This window comes from Nerophis ophidion, linkage group LG03, assembly GCF_033978795.1.
Source record: "Nerophis ophidion isolate RoL-2023_Sa linkage group LG03, RoL_Noph_v1.0, whole genome shotgun sequence".
Lineage (NCBI taxonomy): Eukaryota > Metazoa > Chordata > Actinopteri > Syngnathiformes > Syngnathidae > Nerophis > Nerophis ophidion.
Genome location: NC_084613.1, coordinates 83,204,988 through 83,228,941, shown reverse-complemented (window position 1 = coordinate 83,228,941; position 23,954 = coordinate 83,204,988). Strand labels below are relative to the sequence as shown.

At 41.1% G+C, this 23,954-nt stretch overlaps 1 protein-coding gene across 1 annotated transcript; it reads left to right on the top strand.

Moving 5' to 3' along the window:
• The first annotated feature begins 321 nt into the window (after positions 1–321).
• Positions 322–23,034, top strand: hprt1l (hypoxanthine phosphoribosyltransferase 1, like). Its single transcript, XM_061896230.1, has 9 exons — positions 322–510; positions 5,373–5,479; positions 8,038–8,221; positions 14,702–14,767; positions 14,852–14,869; positions 14,947–15,029; positions 17,908–17,954; positions 18,107–18,183; positions 22,581–23,034. Exons 1-9 carry the CDS (start codon positions 493–495, stop codon positions 22,626–22,628), a joined length of 648 nt encoding a protein of 215 aa, XP_061752214.1. The 5' UTR covers positions 322–492; the 3' UTR covers positions 22,629–23,034.
• The last annotated feature ends 920 nt before the right edge of the window (positions 23,035–23,954 follow it).

Genomic DNA, 23,954 nt, shown 5'->3' with positions numbered 1-23,954 from the left:
AGCGACCAAAAGTCGCAAACTTTATTGTGGACGTTGTCTACTAAATCCTTTCAGCAAAAATATGGCAATATCGCGAAATGATCAAGTATGACACATAGAATGGACCTGCTATCCCCGTTTAAATAAGAAAATTTCATTTCAGTAGGCCTTAAAAAAAAAAAAAGATATTATAAAAGCATGACGAGCATGATATAAAGGCAACGAGAGTGCATTAGATCTTTTACTTTTTTTTTTTTTTTTTTTACCTGCGTAATCTGCAGCCTCTCCTTTAAAAACAGAACAATTAGTCGTCTCCTGAGTTGTCCAGATCAGATTATTATTAGGCAGGGAAAGTGGATCCTGACGTAACCGGCTTAACTCCCGCCGGAGGAGCGACACCACCCGCCCCCACCTTCATCATCACCACCACCACCCCCACCTTCATCATCACCACCACCACGCCGACCACGCAGCATGAGTCCTGGGCTCGGTCTGTGAGACACCGGGGCAGACATGGCGTCCTACCTGGAGGTGAGGACGGATATATTTAAGACGTGTTTACTCGGGCGACTTATGAAGTATTTTGGGTGGGTGGTGGAGAACTACGAGGACCATTATTACTCATTCAGCTAATGTTGTCATTAATGAGTTACCTTTGTCAATGTGTGGAGTTTAGTGGTGAGACGTAAACAGGTGGTTATGCGGCTGGGGTGTTGACATGTTGCCAAGGCGCCATTGGTCGCACTTTTGTGGATTTAATTCAATTTTTTTATATATGCTTTGATATAAAAATGGCGGTGAACCTAGCTAGTCGACTAAACAATAGTAGTCTCTCTCACTGCCTGACTCAATTTAAAAGCCCACTGAAATGAGATTTTCTTATTTAAACGGGGAAAGCAGGTCCATTCTATGTGTCATACTTGATCATTTTGCGATATTGACATATTTTTGCTGAAAGGATTTAGTAGACGATAAAGTTTGCAACTTTTGGTCGCTAATAAAAAAAGCCTTGCCTGTACCGGAAGTAGCGGATGATGTGCGCGTGACGTCACGGGTTGTAGAGCTCCTCGCATCCGCACATTGTTTACAATCAGCGAGAGCGATTCCGACCGAGAAAGCGACGATTTCCCCGTTAATTTGAGCGAGGATGAAAGATTCGTGGACGAGGAAAGTTAGAGTGAAGCACAAAAAAAAAAGAAACGGCGACAGCTCCAGGCGACACATTTAATAGGATAATTCTGGAAAAACCCTTATCAGCTTATTGTGTTAAAAGTGTTTTAGTGAGATTATAAAGTCATACATGAAAGTCGGAGGGCTGGGGTGACGGCCAGTGTCTCTGAAGGAGAAGCCAATGGAGGAACCAAGATCACAGGTGTCTCTTTGACAGCTGCAGGAGGAGGTCGCATAATCTGCTCAAGTCTCTGGTAATATCACAATTTTCCCATCCAAAAACTAGCTGGTTGACATGTGGTAGAGAAACACGTTCGCTTGACCGCTCTGTGTTAAAGCTTCACAACAAACAAAGGAACACCGGCTGTGTTTGTTTTGCTAACGGCAGCTGCAATCCACCGCTTTCCGCCAACAGCATTCTTCTTTGACGTCTCCATTATTAATTGAACAAATAGCAAAAGATTCAGCAACACAGAAGTCCAAAATACTGTGTAATTATGCGGTGAAAAGAGACGAGTTTTAGCTGTGAGTGGTACTGGGGTAATATGTCCCCTCCAACCAATAACGTCACGCGCACGCGTCATCATTCCGCGACGTTTTCAACAGGATACCTCGCAGGAAATTAAAAAATGCAATTTAGTAAACTAAAAAGGCCGTATTGGCATGTGTTGCAATGTTAATATTTCATCATTGATATACAAACTATCAGACTGCATGGTCGCTAGTAGTGGCTTTCAGTAGGCCTTTAATTCATCCTAATCTTTTATATGTTTTTATATAAAAATGGCGGTCAACCTAGCTCAGGGGTGCCCATTACGTCGATCGCGAGCTACCAGTCGACCGCGGGGGGTGTATCAGTTGATCTCCAGCCAGGCTTTTAAAAAAAATAGACCTAAAAATTAGTGATCATCAATCTTCACCAAGACGTCACTTAAATGACATTCACGGTACCGGAGGGTCTTGTGAGATGACGCTGGCTGCTGCAAGATCATTATTATGAAAATATGACCGAGAGGAAGGCGAGAAACACTTTTTATTTCAACAGACTCTCGCGCCGTACCTTCCGTCAAAACTCTAAAGGCCGACTGCACATTTCCTATCTTCACAATAAAAGCCCTGCTTCATGCTGCCTGCGCTAACTAAATACAGAGTCTGGGAAAACTGGCGTGCACAAGCGATCCCTCAGAAAGCTGGCGTGCACATCACTTGTGCACGCCAGCTTTCCGAGACTCTTATTTTGTTAGCGCAGGCAGCATGAAGCAGGGCTTTTATTGTGAAGATAGGAAATGTGCAGTCGGCCTTTAGAGTTTTGACGGAAGGGACGGCGCGAAAGTCTGTTGAAATAAAAAGTGTTTCTCGCCTTCCTCTCTGTCATTTTTTCATAATAATGAACTGGCAGCAGCCAGCGTCATCTCACAAGACCCTCGGGTGCCGTGAATGTCAATCAAGCAAGCTACGGAATTTGCCGCCAATGTTTTTCTTGTAAAGTGTATGGAAGCTGGATGAATTAGATGCCAAAAACCAACCACTTTCATGTGGTATTGTACAGAAAGGACAACTTTTTTTCTCCTCCATTTGAAAATGTGGACGTTATCATCATTACTGTCTGATTCCAATTAATGCAAGTCATCAGAATCAGGTAATACACCAACTTATATTCTTGTCTTTGTGAAAGAAAGACATCTATATGTGTTACACATGCTTGTATTATCGTTAAACACATTTAACTTGTTTACAAAAATGTCTCTTTCATAAATAAATAAATATAAATGATATATATAAATGAGGTAGATCCCCTCGAGTTGGTCAATTGAAAAGTAGCTCGCCTGATGAAAAAGTGTGGGCACCCCTGACCTAGCTAGTCAACTAAACAATAGTAGTCTCTCTCACTGCCTGACTCAATTTAATTGAAACAAGCCAAATTTGATCCGTACTTTAGAGGCCTACTGAAACCCACTACTAGCGACCACGCAGTCTGATAGTTTATATATCAATGATGAAATATTAACATTGCAACACATGCCAATACGGCCTTTTTATTTTACTAAATTGCAATTTAAAATTTTGCGCAAAGTATCCTGTTGAAAACAACGCATAGGAATGATGGCGCGTGACGTCACGGATTTTAGCGGACATTTTGTTTCAGCCTGATCCCAGCTATAAGTCGTCTGCTTTAATCGCATAATTCCATAGTATTCTGGACATCTGTGTTGCTGAATCTTTTGCAATTTGTTCAATTAATAATGGAGACTACAAAGAAGAAACCTGTAGGTGGAAAGCGGTGTATTGCGGCCGGCTTTAGCAACACAAACACAGCTGGTGTTTCTTTGTTTACATTCCCGAAGGTGAAGCTTTACTATGGAACAGAGCGGTCAAGCGAACATGGTTCTCTACCACATGTCAACCGGCAGGTTTTGGTGAGAAAATTATGGTAATAGGTCGGCTCTTACCGTAGACATGAGCGGAGCTTGCGTCGTTCCTCGTGCACCTGTCAAAGAGCCAGCTGCGGACTCTCTTGCTTCCACCGTGGAGAAGGGGGTAAAAAAGCTCATCCCGGCCCGATCGGCTGCCTTCACTTCGCTTGATCGAGAAACAAGGCTTCCCTCAGAGACACTGGGTTGCCGACCCCTGCCCTATGGTTATTGCACTTTTAGTCAACTTTGTGATGTCTATCATGTAGGGCAGAGATTCTGTTTTCCCCTCAAGCTAGCGTTGCTATTAAAATCATCCAAAATAATATCTAGTAGTTGGATGCTGTTTTGATGCACTTTCACTGATATGGGCCAGCGACCCACTACATCAGGGGTAGGGAACCTATGGCTCGCGAGCCAGATGTGGCTCTTTTGATGACTGCATCTGGCTTTAGGATAAATCTGAGCTGACATCGCTTAACAGAGGTGTAATTAATAATTCCACTTGTCATTACAGTGTTAAAAATAACGTTCAAAATATAAAACATTCTCATGCATTTTTAATCCATCCATCCGTTTTCTACCACACCTGATCAAGAAGTTGCGTTAATGGTAAGAAGTTATTTATTTATTATTGGTTAGTGTGGGGCTTCCCATCCTGGGGGTTCTTCAGACCACCAAGCACCGACATGAAAGCCTGTTTCAGGGTTAGAATATTGTTTTATTTTTCAATAAGTCTCTCAGTTGCTTTCCAGCAATTGTATTTTTCTCTTTCGCTCTCGCTCGCGCTCTGGCTCCAGTTCCAACCCCGTCTCTCCTCCTGGCTGCTGCTAATAACAGAGCGACAGGTGATTAGATAACAAGGCTCAGGTGGGCCATCTACGCAGCTCTCGCTGATTTCGAGGCCGGTCCTGGCACACCCCAGTTTGCTGCAGGCCCGCAGTCCACGCCCCCGCCACAGTTATCTTCAGAATAACAATGTTATTACAAAGAATAAGATACCTACTATACTCTAGAAATGTTGGTCTTACTTAAAAATGCACGTGTTTAGTTGTGTTCAGTTAAAAAAAAAAAATTATATGGCTCTTATGGAAATACATTTTAAAATATTTGTCTTTTTGGCTCTCTCAGCCAAAAAGGTTCCCGACAACCTGCACTACATCATGAATTGATTAACGCGAACCCTGACTTAAACAAGTTGAAAAACTTATTGGGGTGTTACCATTTAGTGGTCAATTGTACGGAAGATGTACTGTACTGTGCAATATACTAATACAAGTTTCAATCAGGGCTTCACGGTGGCAGAGGGGTTAGTGTGTCTGCCTCACAATACGAAGGTCCTGCAGTCCTGGGTTCAAATCCAGGCTCGGGATCTTTCTGTGTGGAGTTTGCATGTTCTCCCCGTGAATGCGTGGGTTCCCTCCGGGTACTCCGGCTTCCTCCCACCTCCAAAAACATGCACCTGTGGATAGGTTGATTGGCAACACTAAATTGGCCCTAGTGTGTGAATGCGAGTGGGAATGTTGTCTGTCTATCTGTGTTGGCCCTGCGATGAGGTGGCGACTTGTCCAGGGTGTACCCCGCCTTCCGCCCGATTGTAGCTGAGATAGGCGCCAATGCCCCCCGCGACCCCGAAAGGGAATAAACGGTAGAAAATGGATGGATGGGATGGATGGAAGTTTCAATCAATTAATCAATCAGCAGTTGGCGCACAATAGACTTGGTTGTTGCACTGTGCCGCCACCTAGAGGACAGGAGTGTGTTGGGATGTTTCAGTCGGACCGACGTCACCACCTATTTGTCGTCTTCCAGATCGCCGACGACGAGAAGGGCTACGACTTGGACCTTTTCTGCGTGCCCAGACATTACGAGACGGATCTGGACAAGGTGATCATTCCTCATGGACTCATCATGGACAGGTGAGCTGGCAAGAAATTGTCATCCCTCGCATCTTTTCATGGCTAAATTGGCTTTTCAAATCCCTTTGGTGGTTATCACACGATGGCCGCTGAAGGAGTTTGGATGGGAAGGGACTATAGCAGCCGAATAAAGCACGAAGGGCACAGGTGTCAAACTCAAGGCCCGGGAGCCAGATGTTTAAAGTAAAATTAAAGTACCAATGATTGTCACACACACACTAGGTGTGGTGAAATCTGTCCTCTGCATTTGACCCATCCCCTTGATCACTCCCTGGGAGGTGAGGGGAGCAGTGAGCAGCAGGGGTGACCACGCCCGGGAATCATTTATGGTGATTTAAACCCCAATTCCAACCCTTGATGCTGAGTGCCAAGCAGGGAGGCAATGGGTCCCATTTTTTATAGTCTTTGGTATGACTCGGCCGGGGTTTGAACTACCAACCTACCGATTTCAGGGCGGACACTCTAACCATTAGGCCAGTGGTTCTCAAATGGGGGTACGTGTGATTTTTAAAAAATATTCTAAAAATAGCAAATATTCAAAAATCCTTAATAAATATATTTATTGAATAATACTTCAACAAAATATGAATGTAAGTTCATAAACTGTGAAGTGTGAAGTGAATTATATTTATATAGCGCTTTTCTCAAGTGACTCAAAGCGCTTTACATAGTGACACCCAATATCTAAGTTACAATTAAACCAGTGTGGGTGGCACTGGGAGCAGGTGGGTCAAGTGTCTTGCCCAAGGACACAACGGCAGTAACTAGGATGGCACGAGCGGGAATCGAACCTGCAACCCTCAAGTTGCTGGCACGGCCACTCTACCAACCGAGCTATGAAAAGAAATGCAACAATGCAATATTCAGTGTTGACAGCTAGATTTTTTTGTGGATATGTGTCATAAATATTGATGTTAAAGATTTATTTTTTTTTGTTTAGAATAAGTTCATGAATCCTGGTGGATCTCTATTACAATCCCCAAAGAGGGCACTTTAAGTTGATGATTACTTCTATGTGTAGAAATCTTTATTTATCATTGAATCACTTGTTTATTTTTCAACAAATTTGTAGTTATTTTTATGTCTTTTTTTTCCAAATAGTTCAAGAAAGACCACTACAAATGAGCAATATTTTGCACTGTTATACAATTTAATACGGGGGATGGCGTGGCGCAGTGGAAGAGTGGCCGTGCGCAACCCGAGGGTCCCTGGTTCAATCCCCACTTAGTACCAGTCTCGTCACGTCCGTTGTGTCCTTGAGCAAGACACTTCACCCTTGCTCCTGATGGGTGCTGGTTAGCGCCTTGCATGGCAGCTCCCTCCATCAGTGTGTAAATGTGGAAGTAGTGTCAAAGCGCTTTGAGTACCTTGAAGGTAGAAAAGCGCTATACGAGTACAACCCATTTATCATTTAATAAATCAGAGACTGATGACATAGTGCTGTATTTTACTTATTTATCTCTCAATGCTTTGCTCTGATTAGGGGGTACTTGAATTAATAAAATGTTCACAGGGGGTACATCACTGAAAAAAGGTTGAGAACCACTGCACTAGGCCACTGAGTTGTGGCCCGCCACTTCATTTTATTTGGCCCTGGAAAACCTGGAAGTAATATGTATCAATAAAGTACTGTAACTTTTCTCACCAAATGTAATCATTCTTTCTGTTTTGAGAGAAAAAATATATATACACTCATGTAATCACAAATTACGTTAACTCAAGTGTGTCAAAGCTCAAATATTGGGATCAAAAATGTTATAACGATACTTCTCTTGCAAAGCATGAGAGGGACAAGCGGAAGAAAACGGATGCATTATTATGATAAAGTATTAAAATGTTACAGCTAATAGTTCGACTTGAATAATGGTTCGGAGTGCATGAGATAATGGAAATGAAAATGCAACACTCTTTGATTACATGGTGATTTAATAATAATAATAATAGATTTTATTTGTAAAAAGCACTTTACATTGAGCAAAGTGCTACAGTGTATTAAAAAAAGATAATAAAAACGAGAACAGCCTAATAGCTAGAACTAGCACGCGTATATCTAAAAAAAGTTTTTTTTGTTTTTTTTTAAAAGGAGGGTTTTAAGCCTTTTTTAAAAGCATCCACAGTCTGTGGTGCCCTCAGGTGGTCAGGGAGAGCGTTTGTTCGTAGCTTTGTCCTCGGAGGCTGGAGGAGGTTAGCAGTTTTTTGAGGTGGGTGGGGGGGTGGGGGGGGCAGTTTCCGTTAGCAGGAAGACTTTGTATTCAATCCCGAGTGGAACAGGAAGCCAGTGAAGGGATTTGAGAACTGGTGTGATGTGGTCGTATTTCCGCGCTCCCATCAGGATCCTAGCAGCACTATTCCGTAAGTACCGCAGCTTCTGGATTTTCCCGCTGGGGATCCCGACAAAGAAGTGAGTCGCAGTAGTCTATCATTCTAGATTTCTGAAGAAAGGTCTCAACACAATAAAAGTGCTGTCAGTACACAGTGCAAGAAGTGTGCCACCTAAGTGCACTTCAAAGCACATGTCGAGCGCCCGTAGCTCATGAATGTTTCCATCTGTGCTGCAGGACCGAGCGCTTGGCCCGCGACATCGTCCGTGACATGGGGGGCCACCACATCGTGGCTCTGTGCGTGCTGAAGGGCGGCTACAAGTTCTTCGCCGACCTGCTGGACTACATCAAGGCGCTGAACCAGAACAGCGATAAATCGGTGCCGCTGACGGTGGACTTCATCAGAGTGAAGAGCTACAGCGTGAGTTGGCAGATTGGCAGAGAGTCTCACAGCGTGCCAGCGAGGCCATTAAGGCTGCTTGGGGGGGCGGGGCTTGGTGAACAACGCAGATGCTGATTGGACGGTTGTTGTGGCATAAAGACACGCTGAATGGTCTTACCAATCTCCCATGAGCCACCATCGTTTACCACTGTTACTTGCCGTATAACATTAACAAAAGTATTGGGACGCCTGGCGGCGAGGCGGGGGCCAAGTAAGACCCCGCCCCCCAATTCTGGCTCATTTCAATGCTGAAGAAGATTTCATGTGTGGCTTTCTTTGCCGTAATGAAGGGAGGGGTCTTCAACGTTTTCCTGTGCTTTTAAATGCTAGCTGGCAACTAGTGCGCTAATTGCTAGTTGCTATCTAACAAATAGCAGCGCTAATCACTAGCTGGTAACTTGTGTCAATTATCGCTGGCTGGCAACCAGTGGCACCAATCCTTGGATGGCAACTAATGCGTTAATCGCTGGCTGGCAATTAGCACGCTAGTTACTAGCTGACAACAAGCAATTGACGTGCTAAATTCTGGCTGGTAACTGGCGTGCTAATTGCTATCTAACAACTAGCACCAATGAGGGATAGGTTGGAACTGGTGTGCTTATTGCTAGCTGTCAACTAGTGCCACAAATTGCTGGCTGGCAACTGGCGGGCTAATTGCTATCCAACAACCAGCGCCACTAATTATGAGCTGGCAAATGGTGTGCTAATCGTTGCATGACAACTAGCGGTGCTAACTGCTAGCTAGCCACTAACACTAATTGCGATTTAACAACTAGCTCCAATAAGGGCTAGGTGGGAACTGGTGTGCTTATTGCTAGCTGTCAACAAGTGCAGCTAATTGCTGGCTGGTAACTGGCGCGCTAATTGCTATCTTACAACCAGCGCCACTAATTATGAGTTGGCAAATTGTGTGCTAATCGCTGGATGATAAATAGTGGTGCTAATCAATAGCTGGTAACTAGTGGCACTAATCGCTGGCTGGCAACCAGTGACACTAATTCCTAGCTGGCAACTAATGCGTTAATAGCTGGCTGGCAAATAGGGTGTTAATCGCTAGCTGTCAATTAGCATGCTAGTTACTAGCTGACAACAAGCAATTGACGTGCTAAATTCTGGCTGGCAACTGGTGTGCTAATTGCTATCTAACAACTAGCACAAATGAAGGCTAGATTGGAACTGGTGTGCTTATTGCTAGCTGTCAACTAGTGCCACAAATTGCTGGCTGGCAACTGGCGGGCTAATTGCTATCCAACAACCAGCGCCACTAATTATGAGCTGGCAAATGGTGTGCTAATCGTTGCATGACAACTAGCGGTGCTAACTGGTAGCTAGCCACTAACACTAATTGCTATTTAACAAGTAGCTCCAATAAGGGCTATGTGGGAACTGGTGTGCTTATTGCTAGCTGTCAACAAGTGTAGCTAATTGCTGGCTGGCAACTGGCGCGCTAATTGCTATCTTACAACCATCGCCACTAATTATGAGTTGGCAAATGGTGTGCTAATCGCTGGATGATAAATAGTGGTGCTAAGCAATAACTGGTAACTAGTGGCACTAATCGCTGGCTGGCAACCAGTGACACTAATTCATAGCTGGCAACTAATGCGTTAATAGCTGGCTGGCAAATAGGGTGTTAATCGCTAGCTGTCAATTAGCATGCTAGTTACTAGCTGACAACAAGCAATTGACGTGCTAAATTCTGGCTGGCAACTGGCGTGCTAATTGCTATCTAAAAACTAGCACCAATAAGAGCTAGGTGGGGACTGGTGTGATTATTGCTAGCTGTCAACAAGTGCAGCTAATTGCTGGCTGGCAACTGGCGCGCTAATTGCTATCTTACAACCAGCGCCACTAATTATGAGTTGGCAAATTGTGTGCTAATCGCTGGATGATAAATAGTGGTGCTAATCAATAGCTGATAACTAGTGGCACTAATCGCTGGCTGGCAACCAGTGACACTAATTCCTAGCTGGCAACTAATGCGTTAATAGCTGGCTGGCAAATAGGGTGTTAATCGCTAGCTGGCAATTAGCACGCTAGATACTTGCTGACAACAAGCAATTGACGTGCTAAATTCTGGCTGGTAACCGGTGTGCTAATTGCTATCTAAAAACTAGCACCAATAAGGGCTAGGTGGGAACTGGTATGCTTATTGCTAGCTGTCAACTAGTGCCGCAAATTGCTGGCTGGCAACTGGCGCGCTAATTGCTATCCAACAACCAGCGCCACTAATTATGAGCTGACGAATGGTGTGCTAATCGTTGCATGACAACTAGCGGTGCTAACTGCTAGCTAGCCACTAACACTAATTGCTATTTAACAACTAGCTCCAATAAGGGCTAGGTGGGAACTGGTGTGCTTATTGCTAGCTGTCAACAAGTGCAGCTAATTGCTGGCTGGCAACTGGCGCGCTAATTGCTATCTTACAACCAGCGCCACTAATTATGAGTTGGCAAATTGTGTGCTAATCGCTGGATGATAAATAGTGGTGCTAATCAATAGCTGGTAACTAGTGGCACTAATCGCTGGCTGGCAACCAGTGACACTAATTCCTAGCTGGCAACTAATGCGTTAATAGCTGGCTGGCAAATAGGGTGTTAATCGCTAGCTGGCAATTAGCACGCTAGTTACTAGCTGACAAGCAATTGACGTGCTAAATTCTGGCTGGCAACTGGCGTGCTAATTGCTATCTAAAAACTAGCACCAATAAGAGCTAGATGGGGACTGGTGTGCTTATTGCTAGCTGTCAACAAGTGCAGCTAATTGCTGGCTGGCAACTGGCGCGCTAATATCTATCTTACAACCAGCGCCACTAATTATGAGTTGGCAAATTGTGTGCTAATCGCTGGATGATAAATAGTGGTGCTAATCAATAGCTGGTAACTAGTGGCACTAATCGCTGGCTGGCAACCAGTGACACTAATCCCTAGCTGGCAACTAATGCGTTAATAGCTGGCTGGCAAATAGGGTGTTAATCGCTAGCTGTCAGTTAGCATGCTAGTTACTAGCTGAAAACAAGCAATTGACGTGCTAAATTCTGGCTGGCAACTGGCGTGCTAATTGCTATCTAAAAACTAGCACCAATAAGAGCTAGGTGGGGACTGGTGTGCTTATTGCTAGCTGTCAACAAGTGCAGCTAATTGCTGGCTGGCAACTGGCGCGCTAATTGCTATCTTACAACCAGCGCCACTAATTATGAGTTGGCAAATGGTGTGCTAATCGCTGGATGATAAATAGTGGTGCTAATCAATAGCTGGTAACTAGTGGCACTAATCGCTGGCTGGCAACCAGTGACACTAATCCCTAGCTGGCAACTAATGCGTTAATAGCTGGCTGGCAAATAGGGTGTTAATCGCTAGCTGTCAATTAGCATGCTAGTTACTAGCTGACAACAAGCAATTGACGTGCTAAATTCTGGCTGGCAACTGGCGTGCTAATTGCTATCTAAAAACTAGCACCAATAAGAGCTAGGTTGGAACTGGTGTGCTTATTGCTAGCTGTCAACAAGTGCAGCTAATTGCTGGCTGGCAACTGGCGCGCTAATTGCTATCTTACAACCAGCGCCACTAATTATGAGCTGGTAAATTGTGTGGTAATCGCTGGATGATAAATAGTGGTGCTAATCAATAGCTGGTAACTAGTGGCACTAATCGCTGGCTGGCAACCAGTGACACTAATTCCTAGCTGGCAACTAATGCGTTAATAGCTGGCTGGCAAATAGGGTGTTAATCGCTAGCTGTCAGTTAGCATGCTAGTTACTAGCTGAAAACAAGCAATTGACGTGCTAAATTCTGGCTGGCAACTGGCGTGCTAATTGCTATCTAAAAACTAGCACCAATAAGAGCTAGGTTGGAACTGGTGTGCTTATTGCTGGCTGGCAACTGGCGGGCTAATTGCTATCTAAAAACTAGCACCAATAAGGGCTAGGTTGGAACTGGTGTGCTTATTGCTGGCTGGCAACTGGCGGGCTAATTGCTATCCAACAATCAGCGCCACTAATAACAAGCTGGCAATTGCTAACTGGCAAATGGTGTGCTAATCGCTGCATGGCAACTAGCGGTGCTAACTGCTAGTTAGCAACTAACACTAATTGCTATCTAACAACTAGCACCAATAAAGGCTAGGTGGGAACTGGTGTGCTCATTGCTTGCTGTCAACTATCCATCCATCCATTTCCTACCGCTTGTCCCTTTTGTGGTCGCAGTGGGGTGCTGGAGTCGGGGGGAAGGCGGGGGTCGACCCTGGACAAGTCGCCACCTCATCACAGGGCCAACGCAGATAGACAACTTTCACACACTAGGGACCATTTAGTGTTGCCAATCAACTAGCGCCGCAAATTTCCGGCTTGCAACTGGCGCGCTAATTGCTATCTAACAACCAGCGCCAGTAATTATGAGCTGGAAAATGGTGTGCCAATCGCTGGATGGCAACCAGCTAGCAACTAACACTAATTGCGAGCTGACAACTCGCGCCATTTCCACTTAGCTGGAAATGACCGGTATATTGCGGCTTAGCTCGGTTGGTAGAGTGGCCGTGCCAGCAACTCGAGGGTTCCAGGTTCGATCCCCGCTTCCGCCGTCCTACTCACTGCCGTTGTGTCCTTGGGCAAGACACTTTACCCACACTGGTTTAAATGTAAATTAGATATTGGGTTTCGCTATGTAAAAGCGCTTTGAGTCACTAGAGAAAAGCGCTATATAAATATAATTCACTTCACTCCTAAGTTCTAGCGCAGTGGTTCTCAAATGGGGGTACTTGAAGGTATGCCAGGGGGTACGTGAGATTTTTTTAAAATGTTCTAAAAATAGCAAAAATTCAATAATCCTTTATAAATATATTTATTGAATAATACTTCAACAATATAATAATGTAAGTTTATAAACTGTGAAAAAAAATATACAACAATGCAATATTCAGTGTTGACAGACAGATTTTTTGTGGACATGTTCCACAAATATTGATGTTAAAGATTTATTTTTTTGAGAAGAAATGTTTAGAATAAAGTTGATGGATCTCTATTACAATCCCCAAAGAGGGCACTTTAAGTTGATTACTTTTATGTGTAGAAATCTTTATTTATAATTGAATCACTTGTTTATTTTTCAACAAGTTTATGGTTATTTTTATATCTTTTTTTACAAATAGTTCAAGAAAGACCGCTACCAATGAGCAATATTTTTCACTGTTATACAATTTAATAAATCAGAAACTGATGACATAGTGCTGTATTTTACTTCATTTTTTTTTTCCAACCAAAAATGCTTTGAACTGATTAGGACAGGGGTCGGGAACCTTTTTGGCTGATAGAGCCAAGAAGCCAAATATTTCAAAACATTTTTACGCGAGAGCCATAAAATATTTTTTGAACACTGAACACAACCAAAAGCGTGCCTTTTTAAGTAAGACCAACATTTCTAGAGTATAATAGGTCTCTTACTCTTTGTAATAAAATCGTTATTATGAAGCGAATTGTGTAGGGGGGCGTGGCCTGCAGGCCTGCAGCGAAGCGGGGTGTGCCAGGAACGGCCTCAAAATCAGCGACAGGTGCGCAAAAGGCCAACCTGGGCCTTGTTATCTAATCACCTGTTTTAAGCAGCAGCCAGGAGGAGAGACGGGGTTGGGGCTGGAGCCAGAGCGCAAGCGAGAACAAAAGAGAAAAATACAATTGCTGGAAAGGAACTGAGAGACTTTTTGAAAAATAAAACAATATTGTAACCCTGAAACAGGCTCTCATGTCGGCGCTTGGTGGTCTGAAGAACCCTCAGGAGGGCAAGCCCCACATTAACCAATAATAAATAAATGACTTCTTACCATTAATGCAACTGCTTGAACATAAAAAAGCATGAGTGTTTTATATTTTGAACGTTATTTTTAACACTGATTACAAGTGGAATTATTCTTTACTTATCGTGTTAAGCGATGTCTGCTCAGATTTATCCGAGAGCCAGATGCAGTCATCCAAAGAGCCACATCTGGCTCTAGAACCATAGGTTCCCTACCCCTGGATTAGGGGGTACTTGAATTAAAAAACATTTCACAGGGGGTACATCACTTACACACATGGAAGAGGGATGTGTACTATGGCTATGAGTTGTTGTATTTATTTTTTTTTCCCCTTGGCCTCCGTCTGCACCCCCTCTCCAAGGCCCAGGCTAAAACCGATTTTTTTTTATATTTCATTTTAATCTTCTATTCCCCCCCTTGTTTACCTGTATCTCATCTTTTTTTGTAAGGGGCGCTGGAAGCCGGCAGACCCGTCAGCGATCCTGTTCTGTCTCCCTGTAATGTTTGTCTGATCTTGAATGGGATTGTGCTGAAAATTGTAATTTTCCTGAAGGAACTCTCCTGACGGAATGAATAAAGTACTATCTAATCTAATCTAATCACTGAAAAAAAGGTTGAGAACCACTGTTCTAGCGTATAGTTGAGTGCTTTGTAACAGCGTGGTGTCGCCCTCAGAACGACAAGTCCAGCAACAGCGTCAAAGTCATCGGAGGCGATGAGCTGTCCAGTCTCTCGGGCAAGGTCTGTCCTCTTTGTAGCTCAAGTCTAAATAACAGCTTTGGAGTACGTGTGCTTTAATGAACGCCTTCCTTTTTGTCACCGCAGCACGTTCTCATCGTGGAGGTAAAGACGCTGGATGGACTCCATCCGGTTAAAAGTAGTCAGTCCTTAAAAAGTCGCCACCTTGTCTTTCCCCAAAGGACATAGTGGAGACGGGCAGGACCATGCAGACCCTGCTCTCCCTGCTCAGTGAGAGCAGACCCCAGATGGTGAAAGTGGTGAGGTAGGAGCATCACGCTAATGGACACTCTTACTTTCTGTAGCAGCTTAAGACTTAATCTCTACTGCCAGAGAGAGAGAGAAGCACTGGAGCTTTCCTGTGATGCTGTAAAAATAGCTTGGTCTTCCTGGATATAGAACTGATGCTTGTGACCATGCTGCAACTGCTACATATATTTTGGGAGAATGGATGCAATATTTTGGGAGAATGGATGCATTTCGGTGTAAAAAGTGAAGATAAAGGTGAAGTTGTAACACTGGAACACCCTCATGGCCAGTTAACGTCCATCCCGGCCTCCGTGGCGACAAATATAATGCGTTAATTGTGAGTTAACTCATCAATCTATTAACGCCGACAATTATTTTATCGCACGTTTGCGTATGTTGTTTACATGCTTTTATTTTGTTAACGCCTTTTCTTAACAAGATGGTGTCGCCCGGCGTGGAGGGGCTCTTGGTAAAGATGGAACATTTGGCAAAAATACCGGACAATTCTGCAAATTTCCTGGCTGGCTTACAGCGTGGTCACTCCGGGATCACTTACGACCGCCAGACAATTCTGGATGTGGATAGATCGGGCCGTTTTGGACTGAATGAGGCGTGCTTGCTAGACCGGCTAGCTAGCATGGGAATACTTTGCCGGCTACATCCAGCGGCCTGTGAAGCAGCGGAGTATATGTGTTGTCTGTCTATTTATGAATAATGCAGACCAGGAGTGTTGGCTGAGTTCTTAACGTTCGCTTTCAGAGCGTGCATATCACAACATACAAGATGCCGTCATGGCGACACAACCTGCGCATGCTCGTCACTCCTGTTGCATGCTGGGTAGGGTAGTTCTTTTATTCCCTGGCTCATAACATCACAATATAGTACCATGTATATGCGTTCAGTTTATCAAAGCACCAAGCAAACAATCTGAAAATTCCCATCATATCAATTCCTAGATATGGTCATAATTATTTTAAGTGCACTACGCAGAATAAACAACATTATTAATATTGCTACTACGGATAATTTGATCAAAAATTCCCTAAAACAGCCCACTACCTATAATATAGGTTTTTTAAACATAAGATCCCTGATAAAAAAAAATGTTTCTGCTGTTACCTCAGAAATTGCCTGTTCAGATGTTATGATTGTGGCTCAGTGATTTGTATGTAGATTATATTTATTTTCCATAACAAACAGGATAACTTAAATACCCTGGCAGTGGCAATAAGCTTAAATGTTTGTATTTACATTTTTGGAGTTGATTTTCATAAAATATGCTATTTAACTGCTACTGTTTAACAAGGACTGATTTAAATTGTGTTTGCACAACAAATGTTTTGGCGCTTTTGTTCATGTGGGAGAATATTCCAATAAAGGTGCACTACACACTACTTTTGAATTCATTATTGGGCTTTGCGTATACAATGCAGTTAATCGCGATTAATCAGAGAAATAGTGCGATTTAAAAAAATTTTAATCGTTGCCCAGCCCTAAAAATAATATAAAACAATTACATAAAAAATAGTAATTCATGATAATGTTAGTGGACCGGCGGCACACACAATCGTGTGTGTTTCAGGGACTGTGTCCCTTGCAGACTGTACTATATATGTTGTGGGAACCAGAACTTTGGTAGCAGAAAGAAACTAATGGGTTGTACTTATATAGCGCTTTTCTACCTTCAAGGTACTCAAAGCGCTTTGACACTACTTCCACATTTACCCATTCACACACACATTCACACACTGATGGAGGGAGCTGCCATGCAAGGCGCCAACCAGCACCCATCAGGAGCAAGGGTGAAGTGTCTTGCTCAGGACACAACGGACGTGACGAGGTTGGGACTAGGTGGGAATTGAACCAGGGACGCTCAGGTTGCGCACGGCCACTCTCCCCACTGCGCCACGCCGTCCTTTTCTTGTGCGTGCATGTGGATGAGTGTGAATGGGGGAGGGAGGGGTTTTTTTTTGGGGGGGGGGGGGGGTTGATGCACTAATTGAAAGTGTATCTTGTATATTTTTATGTTGATTTAATAAAAAGTAAAATGTTTCGTACAAGTATCATTATCACTGGAGGACGAGTGATAGCCAAACATGCTTCACTACACACCGTAGGAGGATATAATAGCTCATTGCTAACCGCAAGCTACCACCTCTGAATGTGAACAAATGCCATGGGTGGATCTACGCCTGACATCCACTGTAATGATACCAAGTACAAGAGCTAGTCGGTACTACTATGATTACATCGATATTTTTTTGGTTATACATTTTGTATAAATTCCTATTATGTTTATAAACTCAAAAAATACATCCCCGGACACATGAGGACTTTGAATACGACCGATGTATGATCCACGGTATCGGATCGATACCTAAATGTGTGGTATCATCCAAAGTTAATGTAGAGTATCAAGGAAGAGAAGAATAAGTGATTATTACATTTTAACAGAAGTGTGGATAGAACATGTTGAAACTGAAAATAAGCAGATATTAACAGTAAATGAACAAGTAGTTTAATAATCATTTTTTTTACAGTTTGTCCTTCATAATGTTGACAAAATAGTATGTAGATAAATGACACAATATGTTACTGCATACGTCAGCAGACTAATTAGGAGTCTTTGTTTGTTGACTTACTACTAAAAGATAAGTTGTCTAGTATGTTCACTATTTTATTTAAGGACTAAATTACAATAATAAACATTTGTTTTGTGTACCCTAAAATGTTTTGTTCAAATAAAGCCAATAATGCCATTTTTGTGGTCCCCTTATTTAGAAAAGTACCGAAAAGTATCGAAATGCATTTTGGTACCGGAACCAAAATATTGGTATCAGGACAACCCTAGTTGGTACATAATAAAGTGTACATGATCTACTTCCTGTTTGCAGTCTTCTGGTGAAGAGGACTCCCAGGAGTTCCGGGTATAGACCGGACTGTGAGTATTTTCTCACTTTGAAAGACTTTTAGTGTCGTCGTTATTCAACTTGGGATCATCTGCTGGAGATGTCCTTTACGGACAGATACTAATGGGATATCGTGTAATCCATACCATGTATCAGTAACGCTGACGGGATGTCTTTCCTGCAGACGTGGGCTTCGAGGTGCCCGACGCCTTCCTGGTGGGCTACGCCTTGGACTACAACGAGTACTTCAGAGACCTCAGTGTAAGTCTGCAGAGCTCGTGTGAAAAGGTTTTCTCCCATGAATGTACAGTGGAACCTCGAGTTAGGAACTGAAATGGAAAAGTTTGTGTGGTGAAGCAAATGTTCCCACAAGAAACAATGGAAATGGGAATGATGTGTTCCAGACTAGACTAAAGTCCATATTTTAGTCTTCACTTTATGAAGTAGAAGCCATAATTGTGCCCTCACAAACCATCAGAAATCACAAAAATCCATACCTTAAACAAGCACGTCACTACAAGAGTAAACAACAGAAAAACCGTCACACTAAAATGCTTGGGGATCCAAAAGGGCCCCACTCATAAAAATGTTAAAAATAAGTAAAACATTTAAAAAAACAAACTTGAGATCTGTTGACATGAAGTTTCATTTACTTTTTAAATTTTAAAAAAAAAATGTTATGCTCCTTTGTTAAAGAAAACCCAGTTTTTAATGGCAAAAAATGTCCAAGTGGAATTTTTGATGTGAAGTTATTGAAGCCTTAAATAGGTCAATAATTCATAGACATTGATTTTAAATAATTAATATTTTGGACAGTATGTATGTGTGTGTGTGTGTGTGTGTGTGTGTGTGTATATATATATATATATATGTGTATATATATGTGTGTGTGTATATGTGTATATATATATATATGTATATATAATGTATATACATGTATAATACATATATGTATATATATATGTATCTGTGTGTGTGTGTGTGTGTGTGTGTGTGTGTATATATATACACACACATATATGTATATATATGTGTGTGTGTATATATATACACACACATACATCCATTGATTGATGGATAGTGTGTGTGTGTGTGTGTATATATACATATATATGTATACACACATATATGTATGTGTGTAGATATATATATATATATATATATGTGTATATATATGTGAATATGTATGTATATATGTATATATATATATATATATGTGTGTATATATATATATATATATGTGTGTATATATATATATATATATATATATATATATGTAAATATACATACACACATACATACAAATATATAACACACAAAATGTGCAATATTCCATCCATCTTCCGCTTATCTGAGGTCGGGTCGCGGGGGCAACAGCCTAAGCAGGCAAGCCCATACTTCCCTCTCCCCAGCCACTTCGTCCAGCTCTTCCCGGGGGATCCCGAGGCGTTCCCAGGCCAGCCGGGAGACATAGTCTTCCCAACGTGTCCTGGGTCTTCCCCGTGGCCTCCTACCGGTTGGACGTGCCCTAAACACCTCCCTAGGGAGGCGTTCGGGTGGCATCCTGACCAGATGCCCGAGCCACCTCAATGTGCAATATTTCCCCTCATAAATGACAAAGTAGAATTTTTAATGTGACGAAATTGTTTCTTCAAAATTATGTTATGAGCAATGACAGTATAAAATCACAAATATAACAAATCACACTAAAACTCTCGGGGATCCAAAGAGGTCCCACTCGTAAAAAAGTATTCAACATAAGTCATAAATTTAAACAGAAAAATGTTTTAAAAAAAATGTATTGCGTGGCGCAGTGGGGAGAGTGGCCGTGCGCAACCCGAGGGTCCCTGGTTCAAATCCCACCTAGTACCAACCTCGTCACGTCCGTTGTGTCCTGAGCAAGACACTTCACCCTTGCTCCTGATGGGTGCTGGTTGGCGCCTTGCATGGCAGCTCCCTCCATCAGTGTGTGAATGTGTGTGTGAATGGGTAAATGTGGAAGTAGTGTCAAAGCGCTTTGAGTACCTTGAAGGTAGAAAAGCGCTATACAAGTACAACCCATTTATTACATTTTTTAAATGTTTTTAAGTTAATGAAAACCCTGTTTTTTATGGCAAAACACAAAATATTAAATATATTCCCCCAAAAATGTCAAAGTGGAATATTTGATATGAAGTAATTGGAGCCTTAAATAGGTCAATAATTCATAACAACAATGATTTAAAATAATTATTTTTGGAGAAATGACTAAAATGTGCAAATATTTCTGAGTGAAATATTTGATGTGAATCTTTAGAGACTTAAATAGATCAATAATACATAACAACATAATTCACCCACGTTTTTGTGCCGTTCAAGGAGAGCTAGTGTCTTCTCCTCCATGTGATACAAGTCTGCTCTGGCATAGTTTTTTCAGATAAGTCCGGTCTCCTAAAAATTAAAACTTGCTGTTTTATTTATTCACTCCTTGTTCTCATTTTGTAACACAGTTTACATCAACTCATTCTAAATACAATACTGTGAGCGCCATTAACGTACTCCTCGCAAATATTCTCTTTTTAAAAACTCCCCTTTTATCATTCCGAGCTGGTCTGTTGAGTTTTTCAGATTCATATTGAGTTAGGAAAATGGACAAACTTGTCAGAAGGCAACACAGGAAAAAAAAAAAAGGCCCACATGGCAGTGAGTATTTGTAGTGCACTGCCATGTGCTGCAAGTGACAGGGATGGCTCCGCCCCCTCAATTAAATTATGTGCCCTGCTTTTTGTCTGCAGGCTTTTTTTATGAATGAAGCGCTCGTACAGAGACTCGGTTCGCACACGGAGACACATTTGCCTCAGTCTAAAAGTTTGCAAATCGAGGTTCCGGTGTAAAACTCTTTAATACCATTCTTAATTGCCATGCAAGTGCAAAAAGATCACTATTGTATAAACCCCAAAAGCAGTGAAGTTGTCTCGTTATTTAAATGGTAAATAAAAAGAAAATACCATGATTTGCAAATCCTTTTCAACTTATATTCAATTGAATAGACTGCAAAGACAAGATATTTCATGTTCACACTGAAAAACTTCTTTTTTTTTTGCAAATAATCATGAATTTAGAATTTAATGGCAGCAAAAAAAAGGCATTTTTACCACTGTGTTACATGGCCTTTCCTTTTAAAAACACTCATTAAAGGTTTGGGAACTGAGGTGACACATTTATTTCCCCATTCTTGCTTGATGTACAGCTTATGTTGTTCAACAATCTCCCTTCTGCTATTTTAGCCTTCATATATTTTCAATGGGAGAAAGGGAATAAGCGGTAGCAAATGGATGGATGAATGGATGGGAGACAGGTCTGGACTACACTGCAAAAAGTCAGTGTTCAAAAACAAAGGGAAAAAAAATACAAAAATTAGGAGTATTTTATTTGAACGAAGCAACAATTTTTGCCAATAAAACAAGAAAATTTGGCTTGTCAAGACTTTCCAAAACAAGTAAAATTAGCTAATTTCAATGAACCTAATAATAGCTTAAAATAAGTATATCGTCACTAATAACAAGTGCACTTTTCTTTGTAGAAAAAAAAAGACCTTTTTGCTCAATGTGTTGAAAAATATTCCTAAATTAAGTAAATGCTACTGCCATTATCTTGACATGATGATATGATTTTTTTTTTTTACTTTCAACATTTCAAAAATTACTTTCAAAAAGTAGTTTTATACTTGTGAGTGTTGATGACACAGCTTTGATATTCTAGTTTCAAGCATGTTTTACTCAATATAGGTCATAACATCTCAGCTACAAGCTGTAATATCTTAATGAGATCATTAAGGACCAAAACCCTGAAAACAAACAACACACACCAACATAAAATCTGCTTAATGGGAAGAATTATCTTATCAGGCTGAAAATTTGCAAATATTACCCTTATTTGAGATATTTAATCTTACTTAGATTTCAGTTTTTGCAGTATACAGTCCAGTCAGTCTAGTACCTGTACTCTTTTACTATGAAACCACGCTGTTGTAACACGTGGCTTTGTATTGTCTTGCTGAAATAAGCAGGGGCGTCCATGATAACGTTGTATTTACCTTTTCAGCATGAATGGTGCCTTCACAGGTGTGTAAGTTACCAATGCCTTGGGCACTAATACACCCCCATACCATCAAAGATGCTGGCTTTTACACTTTCGCACCTAGAACAGTCCGGATGGTTCTTTTCCTCTCTGGTCCGGAAGACACAACGTCCACAGTTTCCAAAAACAATTTGAGATGTGGACTGGTCAAACCACAGAACACGTTTCCACTTTGCATCAGTCCATCTTAGATGAGCTCGCGCCCAGCGAAGCCGGCAGTGTTTCTGGGTGTTGTTGATAAATGCATAGTAGAATTTTTAAATTGCACTTACAGATGTAGCGACCAACTGTAATTATAACGACATTTCTCAGTACGAACGTTAAGTATCTTGTCTTTGCAGAGTATTCAATTGAATACAAGTTTTGGGTTTTGTATATTTAAACATGCAAAGGACGTGTTACTGTGTCCAGTCTCCTCACACATTGACATTAATGACTTATTGTTGACGCCCCCAGGATATAAGTGTGCATGTTTCACCATTTTTTTTCTTCCAAAAGTGCCTTTTAATGACTTGTCATAATTGTTTGTGTTTGAACAGCACATCTGTGTACTGAACGAGGACGCCAAGGAGAAGTATAGAGTGTGAAGAAGCTTCGCTGATCAACCAATCACTGTGACCATCCTCCTTCATTCTTCATTTTCCTACATTACCTAAAGAGAATATTTATTCACACGCTTGATTGGTATCGTTTGAAGAAGGAGGAATATTTTGGTTGTAATATTTATTTTATGTATTTGTTGACGTTGAAAGGTTTTACTTGTAAATGACATGAATCTTTACTAATATTATGAAGAGTGTAACAGAACGTTTGCAGCTCATGACTCAGGCTTCGTGTCCAGTGAGTAGTCTTCTTTGGTTTGCGCACATGTAATGTCCACACACTGTATCATATTGACATTATGCTAAGTGACTGATGGAGAACCTGCATTCTGTCTTGTTTTACTTCACATTTCAACGTGGGTCTGCAATATAAATCAGTTGAAACAAGGAATACTGTTGCTTTTTTATTTTTTTTATTTTCATGTCGCATTCAGATTGGCCAGCAGAGGGAGCAATAAGAACATAAGCACTTTTAATCAAATGGAACAACAAATGCCTGAGAGAAAGATTAAAACAAAGAACATTCACTGATTACAGTAAAGGGTATATGGATTTTATTTGGAAAAATGTCTTGTCTTTAAAATCCAGCAGGTCGAGTAATTAAAATAAAGCAACGCTAAATATTTATAAATAATACAGCACTCTATATATAATATGTGTGTATATGTATGTACATATATATGTATACTTATATATAATGTGTATATGTGTGTACATATATATGTATATGTGTATGTATATATATACATAATGTGTATATGTCCATATATACACGTGTATATATAATGTGTGTGTATATATATGTATAAGTGAACGTATATATATATAATGTGTATGTCTGTACATATATGTATATAATATACGTATATATAATGTGTATTGATTGATACTTTTATTAATATATTGCACAGTTCAGTACATATTCTGTACAATTGACCACTAAATGTTAACACCCGAATACAGTTTTCAACTTGTTTAAGTCAGGGTCCACGTTAATCAGTTCATGGTAGATATCTATATATAGATAATGTGTATATGTGTGTACATATATATATATATATATATATCAATCAATCAATCAATGTTTATTTATATAGCCCCAAATCACAAATGTCTCAAAGGACTGCACAAATCATTACGACTACAACATCCTCGGAAGAACCCACAAAGATACACATGTATCATATATATATATATATATATATGATACATGTGTATATATACATATATGTGTATATATAATATAGTATATGTATATATAAAATACACTATGTATACAGATGTGTATATACAGTGTATTTTATATATGTG

What these genes read in the sequence shown, in the direction of transcription:
- hprt1l (XM_061896230.1), top strand. An exon ending in CAGATGGTGAAAGTGGTGAG is followed by an intron (nt 15,030 to 17,907) that starts GTAGGAGCATCA and finishes TCCTGTTTGCAG; the next exon opens with TCTTCTGGTGAAGAGGACTC. An exon ending in AGTACTTCAGAGACCTCAGT is followed by an intron (nt 18,184 to 22,580) that starts GTAAGTCTGCAG and finishes GTGTTTGAACAG; the next exon opens with CACATCTGTGTACTGAACGA.